General features: G+C 37.8%; 1 protein-coding gene and 1 non-coding gene across 2 annotated transcripts; both read right to left on the reverse strand.

Annotated features, from left to right (window-relative positions):
* Positions 1-846: 846 nt before the first annotated feature.
* On the reverse strand, positions 847-4,233 carry LOC122067240 (truncated FRIGIDA-like protein 1). The gene is made up of 3 exons (XM_042631078.1): positions 3,144-4,233; positions 1,794-1,969; positions 847-1,706 (listed from the first exon to the last, which is right to left on the reverse strand). Exons 1-3 carry the CDS (start codon positions 3,964-3,966, stop codon positions 1,086-1,088), a joined length of 1,620 nt encoding a protein of 539 aa, XP_042487012.1. The 5' UTR covers positions 3,967-4,233; the 3' UTR covers positions 847-1,085.
* On the reverse strand, positions 2,490-2,574 carry LOC122072403. The gene has a single exon (XR_006138420.1). It is a non-coding gene; the product is annotated as a small nucleolar RNA SNORD96 family (small nucleolar RNA).
* Positions 4,234-8,183: the final 3,950 nt, after the last annotated feature.

The raw sequence follows: 8,183 nt of genomic DNA on the forward strand, positions 1-8,183 counted from the left end.
TTCAAATCGTTCAGATAAATTATATCATCAAGTGTCAACAGTAATGTCAAAAGCCTTGAGAAATGAGCAAGAGTTCTAATATTCACATTATCATTACTTCCATTCAAATTGTTACAAGTATAAGCTACAACGATAGAAACAAAAATACTAGTCCCTTACACCAATGCAATGTCAATCTTCAAGTCAATTCAATGTCCATAGAAACAAAAAGTTTCTTGGTCATTTCTAGGTTTAAATCGTTCATAGGCTGGAGATCAAAGGGTTAATGTTTTGCAGTTAAACTGCAAAGATAGTATCGTCCATGCAAGCAACATAAACGTGCCCATGGATGAGACTTGCATTTGAATGACCTTACACAAGGCAATTTCATGTGAGAGAAGGTGGACGCCGACGTACCCTCCTTCCCATTCTGGTTCTCAATAGTAGTTATGGATCCAGGGATGGTGAAGAATTTGTATTCAAACTCAGCAAAGAGAGTTTCAGAATTGATAACCATCCTTATGGTTTCTGGTATAGGTATCTGCTCCGTATATTCCTATCAGTATTGATAGTCATCCACCATGACCAATACCAATAACACCATATCAGTGCATCGATACAGGGAAGGGTAAAAACGATCAAAACACACTACAGCCCTTCGCAGTAGGGTTTCAGGAAAAGATACACTATAGCGGAGTTGATCCCGAGACCATGGTCATAAATCATAATCCCACTAATCTTAACCATTTGCCATTGGAGTGCAAATACACTCCAATCAATCAATTAAAGGTAATGTGTTGGGAAACAATCCAGTTTGAATCATCTGATTGTATTGAAACATTAAAGCTAAAGACCAGTCTCAAGAAATGGAAAACTAAGATCACCAATATGAAGCTTCAACTAATATGTAAACATAAAAACTTCAATAGGTAGAAAAAAGTGTATGATTCAGAAGATCATACAAACCACATTAAGAAACTTCCCAAACTTAGATAGGTCGAAACCAACAAAACCTACAGAAATATAATAAACCTTGTTAAACTTCTGCAAACAAGACTTCTCTGTACAATGACATAAGATGTCATTTGGGAAAAGGTAGGAACCTTTCATGGGTAATAGGAAGAAGGCCGGTACTGAGATGGTAAGCCATAGCTATCATAGCTCAAAGACCTGTCGTAAAGACCAGAAGGGTGAGATGGAAGAGAAGATTGTGATGGGTGCGAAGGGTGAGATGGAAGAGAAGAATAAAGGTGGGACCTAGCTGGGCTTAGGTTTCCACCAAAATTGACTGGGTTATCAGCAAACCCGTACAGTCCAGAAGATGAACTCCCATAATGTGCTATAGAAGAAGGACCTGGCAAGCCATACGGCCCAGCTGCTGAACCCATATAGGGAGCAGCTCGTTCTGGTAAAAGGCCAGATTGCTGCATCTGAGCAATCGAGTGAAGAGAGGTAGGAGTCCCAGACATGGTTTTCGGGTAAGAGGAAGCCGCGGCAGAGGCAGCAGGAGCTGCAACGGCAGGAGCTGATGGGCGAGAACGTTTACTTCCAGTCTGCTGCTTAGATGCAGGAGCTGCTGCAGGGCGTTTCCTCTCTGCTTTCTGCTTCTCCAACTGTTCCATGCGCTTCTGAAGATTCTCGGGTGGGTACTGGGACGCAAGGTGGTGTTCTTCTATGTTTTTAATTACTGCCTTCAAGGCAGCACATTCCCTGGCCGTAGCCTCATTCTGTGTGCAAGTTAATACATTAAAAAATAAAACGGGGTTCCATCATAGTTTCCAAAACCCAACCAAAGGGTGAAATTGCAAAATTACCTGCGACTGAGTGGAATGATTTCCCTTTTTGCGAATTTCCTGTGCTGTTTTCTTGGACTCCTTAATGTAATTTTTAAGGAGAGGTACTGGTGGAAACTTGTGAGCAAGATCAAATGCAAACACAAATTTTACAGCTTCAAGAAGCTTCCCCTTACTAGTGAGTTTCTGAATAAAATCTGTCGAAAGAAACATATAAAATGTTCTCAGTCTGACCCAAAATGGGTACAGAAGACAACCAATAACAAGTATTTGATTGCCAATTCCAAGGTATAGCCTAAGTTATAAGATCATGAGTTGGGAAGGAGGTAAATGGAAATAATACAAGACTGGCGAAAAAAATTAATTTCTTGATTATCTACTGAGAAAATTAAACCTATAACAATGAAGACTCAATTAAATCCCCTAAAAAACAAAACAAGTTAATAGATATAGCCCAAAAGATTTTTTTGGTCAAATACATTTAACAAAAGATTAAAAAACAAAATGCAACTGATTTGATGACAGGACTAAGGATCCTAGGTAGCAAGTGATATGCGTACACATCAGGGCCCATATATATATATATATATATATAAGCAAATTTAGAATCTGATAGAAGAATCAGAAAACCAGGTAAAGGGGAAAAGAAACCACAAATTGAAAAATAAAGAACTATTTTAAATAAACAAACAAAATATTTCAAAGAGACAAGTTTGAAGGCCTCAGAATTGCAGAATAACATCAAGGTTAATACCATTCAGTCCCGAAAGATGGTTTATAAAAGTGATATCATCATAGGCCATCAACTCAAATCTAGAAAGAAAAGAAAAAAAAACAATTGTTTGTCTATCAAATTTAGACAAACAAGAACACCAGTTAACCTTCCAACCCCCCAACCCAAGTAAAATGTAAAAATCAATTTCAATCTCAAAAATAGCTAAGAACCATGAGCTTTAGCTGGAAACGACTTCCCAAAAGGGGAAAAAGGCAACACCAAGAGAAATTTTTCAAAAATATAGGAGGTAATATACAGAGAGACAAAATCACAAGGGACACAGCAATAGAGACAGGAGATCCAAAAGCACACTAGTGACAGCAGAACATAAACAAATTATGATACTAACGATGACATAGTCTGCATTGTTAGACACTAGATGCAAGTTGAAAACTAACCAAAAGCTTCTTCCTCAAAGATTTCAGGAACTTTAGTCCTAAAAACTAAGTTAACCTACAGCTTCACTCAAACTATGTTTCTACAAGTTGTTATGTTTCTACGATTTTATAAATGAGTTGCACAGTTCAGTTGGAAAAAGTAATATGCAAACAAGAATAATACAGAGTAAATCAAGCACAGGTTTGAACAAGACATACCAGGAATATTTTCTGTGAAACCAAGCGCTCGACACAAATCAATAGCCTGTCTGCGCCGAGCAATAGTCACAAAAATATCAAGAAGATAATCTATACTAAATGCGCCAACCAAATCAAAGGTAGCAAGAAGCTGCAAAAAGGCCAAGGCCTCTAGATGATTTTCACCGCCTGGAGTAAGTTTCGTTTTCCACTCAATGGCCAATTTCGTCGCTCTCTCCTTCAACTGAGGTTTAATTTCTGGTGAGATCATCGTTTGCTGTTCTAGTAAAAGAATACAAGTTCTTCTAATAGCAGCCAAATCAGCATCCTTATCTCCTTTGGAATTGGGAGGGTAGAAACCTTCCATTGCATCTAAAACAAGCTTAGCCGGATCCGGTGCCGATTTAAATGCAACAGCAACTTCACTCCGGATCACAGGCAACTCCCTACGATGGTCGATTACATAAGAACGCAAACCCTTTCCATCCATCTTAGTACAGAAGGATTTCAACTCAGGCCGAGGAATAATTTCCGACTCCTCTTCCTTCTTCAATGGCACAACCGCCGAAGAAGACTGTTTCCTATTAGACTCAGGCTTTTTGGGAGAAGATTCTTCCACAGCCTTTCCATCACCGGCTTGTGGCTCGGTAGATTCAAGTTCCTTGAACCGTTTCTCTATAGAACTCTTTATCGAGTCCAAATGCTCCTCCAGATCCTTCCATTGAAGGGTGAAAGAAGCAAGGGAAGAAGAGTGTGCTTGGAGATCTTCGAATGCCTTACGAAGGTCATCCTTCTTTGTATCGATCGATTTAATAGCAGAAGAAATCGCTATCAATGAAGCCATTCCTGCTATTAAACCTAGAAAATATAAAAAAAAAACCGTAAACCCTAAAGGAATCAAACCTTTAGACGCCTAATAAGAAGAAACAACAAGTGCTTCTGCTGAGAAATCGTAAACCTAGATGCCGAAAACAGGAGAATAAAGTTTTTCTCCTGATGACGGAAGAAATTTTGAAACCCTAGATGACATTAACGAAGGACATGGGAGATCAGAAAGCTAACCCTAACCCTGGATTGAAGACGGAGATAACGTTTCAGAACGCCATATGAAAAGCTTAGGAAGGGAGATTTATTTATAAGCGTTTATGATATTTTCTAAACCGTTCGATGAGAATCGTGCGGTGGTTAGGTGTTTTGGGACTTTAGGGAAAGTTAAAAAGGAATATGGTCAAGCCGCTTTTGTAAGATTAGGGTTTGGACTTTGTAACGATACAATTAATGTGGTCCGCTATTGAGAGTTTGGGTTGGACCTCGAAAGTGGGCCGATAAAGAACCATCAAGATCCTGACCCTCTCTTGTTGGACCGGATATTTTGTAGTAACACTTTTTTTTTTCTTTTGTTGGTGATTGATATCAGGATATGTTCTCTGTCTGGGAGTACACTCTTGTGCCATGACACAAGGATTGTAAGATGACCATTGCACCCCTCTTGTTGATGTTCCAACGTGCGTGACCATGCTACACAACAATATTTATATTTGACACTCATCTCAAACACATTAATATGTCTACATTAATAGAATATTTTCTTTGTCGTGAGTGAAGGAAAACTACAATTACTTTTGTAATCAACTATGAATTAAGGCTTTGGCTTTTGAATTCATCATATTTTTCACTCTTTTTTCAGAAGGAGCCAAAATTATTGATTGACGGGCCGAAACCAAGAGAACGGAGATTAAGTTTACTTTTGTTGGTGTACGATATTTTGTATTCCGTCATAGTTTAATCCTGGGAGTATCGGTATAACACCTCGACAGGCAGGACGGCAGTCCCCCTCGAATTTTTTATTTGAGGGCAGTTGTATACTTTCCGAATTAGGGTCTTTCGCTATATATTTGTAGTGAGGGTTTCTTTCTCTGTAATGCAAGCAATATTGAGAGGTGTGAAGGACGAGCGTTATAACCCTATTCTTTATTGATAGTGAAGCATGATTTCATCTCACCGATGACATAAGCAATTTTGCGGAACCTCGTAAATTTGTTTGTATTGCTTATTCTTATTTTTTCATTATCTTCTGCATCGTTTTAGGGTTGCGTTTCTACATACTTTATCACTGAAAACTGAAAATTGATACCTTTCTCAAAAATCTGTAACCTTTCCAAAATAGGGAGAATACAAAGAGGAGGGGGGTGCAGAATATGTTTGGATTAATTGGCGAAGAACCCAGAGTATATAAGAGAATTGAGTTTTCCTTTACCTTTACCCGTGATGAAAGGATTCTTTTTTCACTCATGTGATGGGTCTATACTTGGATGAAACTCTTGGAATCATGAAAAGGATATGTGGACCTTCGACTCTTCGACAATAAGGATCAGTGGGTGAAGAAAAACCGTGGTAAAGCAAAGCTTTTTCTAAAATGGAGCTGATTACAGCTTGTAAATCAGATTCAAGCTTCACATATGAGTAGGTTTCAAAAATCGGATTAGGATCAGTCAATGAGCTGATTCGCATGGAAATCAACACTGATCAATCCAGCTGATCCACACCAACTTCAACCAGATTTTTGACAGTTTTTGGCCAATTCTAACCGATCCAATAGATTCAAGTTCAAATTGGGAATCAGCACTGGCCGATTAGATTATCAAACCAAATTTTGAAACCTTGCTCATTGGCCAAGAAGGCAATATCGTTAGAATGTGCGACTCTTTGGCCAGCCTTCTCATGTTCCAAAGGCTTGGATTGAGCAAAAAGATTATATAGGGGCACCTTCTAACAGAAGGTGGAAGATGCCAATTCATGGTCCAGAGAGGAGTTGCAGATTCATTTTGTTACTAACTCCTTAGATCTCTCGCAGAAATTACACAATTTCTTCAATATCTTGAGATTAGATAATCCATGTTACTGTCAAATTGATTTCTCATATTCCAATGGCTTGGTTTGAGCAAAAAGATAGTGATACAACAATTCTACAAGAAACCATGAAAATAGAAAGAGAGACACCTTCAATATATATGTGCATATACAAGTGACACAACAAAAACCATGAAAAATTCAAAAGTAGCAGGCTGTACAGACTAGTGAGTGGCCAAATGTAACAAACCTTGCACAATAAATTAGACTGCAAAGTAGAAAGAGACATATCAACTTTGTAGGGGAGGTGCTTCAAGGTAAGAATCACATTGAATATTCTGAGATTCGAGAACAACCCTTGTAGCTTCAATGACTACTTGTCCATTGACATAGTGTTGCCGGCAGACTGGCATGTAAACATCAGCTCCCCCAATTAGTTCTGTCTGTGTATCCTTTGTCTTCCTCAAGGTAAAGAAAGCCCGCTTCCCACATAGCTCACATCGAGCAGTCAACTTGGTTACAGAATCAGCTATTGGTATAATGTCAAGCATAGAACAGAATCTTCTTCTGCCAACAAATCGTCCATGAATTCAGGTTATCGTGTATTTCTAACGACAAACTTAGCCTAATCTCAATTTAATGGGGTCAGCTACATGGATCCATACAAAACAAAATTGAAAAAGTCCAAATGTTATCATGTATTTCCACAGCAACAAATTGGTTGGGATAGGGAAACAAGTGGCATCGAAAAACAAGTATAGAGCTACAAACAGAAATCCCTAGCATTGATCCTTATATGGTTTAACTGAATAACCCTGAATAACCAACAACAAAAGTTCTCAAATACAAATGTTGATGTAGATGGACTAATTTCAGACATGTATTGCCATGGTAACAAATTTCGTGGTGATAAGGAAACAAGTACAGAGTTAGAGACAGAAGTCCCCAGCAAAATCTTTTATGGTTTCATTGAATAATGTTGGGATTTAAAATATAACCGCGAGCGTACGGATCAGTGTAGCTACAGATCAAACACAGGGAGAGCAGCCACTTTATTTTTTTACTTCTTTTAATAATGCGAAAGTGAACCGATTAATGGTTGTGATCTAATTCTAATTACTATCCTAAATATATGTATCTAAAATAACGTCCTAACCATTCATCATCTAAGAATTTAAAGAAGCAAGCCACGCAATTAAAATTAAATAAATAAATAACTAAAAATAAACAACCCACGTAATTTAAAAAAAAAATAAAGGAAAAAAATGCTGAAATAAAAATAAAGTAAAAGAAATGGGAGAAAGCTAGAGAGAGACTCACAAGTAGGTTTCTCTACTTAGCCCGAGGGATGCATTATAATATGAGCTTCCCTACTTGACGAGAGAGTCACTCTTACAAGGGTTACTCTACTTGGCTTTAGGGAAAGGGAGACAATTAAAATAAAAACAATAAATTGATGGTTCTATGGCTAGGAGGGGCAAAGCCAACACATACACTAGCCATGAACCTTGGGGTAAAGGGATAGCAATAATGTAACGACTGAAAATAAAAATCCTAAATTAAGAAAGAAAAGGTAGTTAGATGAGGGAATGAGAGGGGGGAGAGAAGACTACTGAAGGAGCCTACTTACTTGAATCAATGCTTGAACTTGAAAAACAAATTGCTCCACGGCTCGTGATCTTGTCACCTAGATCTAAGCCTAGAACTACAACTTAAAAAATTACAACTCAATTGCATAAATCATAAACATAAAAAGGCTGAATAAGAAAAAAAGAGTGCTTGCATTAATTGACATAAAAAAAGCTATTACAAAAGTGATTAAAGCAAAAATAGAGAAGAACTAAAACTAAAGAGTGAGAGAGGGAGAGAGAGAGGGAGAGAGAGAGCAACTAAAAAAAAACTAGAAGAAGAATGAATTGTCTACCCTCCTCTTACATGAATTGTATTTATAGGGAATGGGGAGGTAGGGTAACAATTTTCTCTTTCCTAAAAGGGAGAAACCCACAATTGATTGTGAGATCTTTTGAGTCCAAAAGTGCTAAGATGGAGGAGAGAGAAGAGAGAAATAAATTTGGAGAAATTTCCTATAATTTTTTTGCTTATTTTCTTTCCTTCTTTTTTTTCTAATTTATTTTTCTTCTTTTTCTCTCTCCTAGGGACGATTTTCTTCTTGCTTTGTGTGATTTAGACAATCTTTGGTGATGATGTGGA

The sequence above is a fragment of the Macadamia integrifolia genome, chromosome 2 (genome assembly GCF_013358625.1).
Source record: "Macadamia integrifolia cultivar HAES 741 chromosome 2, SCU_Mint_v3, whole genome shotgun sequence".
NCBI classification, from domain to species: Eukaryota; Viridiplantae; Streptophyta; class Magnoliopsida; order Proteales; family Proteaceae; genus Macadamia; species Macadamia integrifolia.

What these genes read in the sequence shown, in the direction of transcription:
- LOC122067240 (XM_042631078.1), bottom strand. Translation starts at nt 3,966, where the DNA reads ATGGCTTCATTGATAGCGATTTCTTCTGCTATTAAATCGATCGATACA. An exon ending in TTTCACAGAAAATATTCCTG is followed by an intron (nt 1,970 to 3,143) that starts GTATGTCTTGTT and finishes TTCTTTCGACAG; the next exon opens with ATTTTATTCAGAAACTCACT. An exon ending in ATCATTCCACTCAGTCGCAG is followed by an intron (nt 1,707 to 1,793) that starts GTAATTTTGCAA and finishes ACTTGCACACAG; the next exon opens with AATGAGGCTACGGCCAGGGA.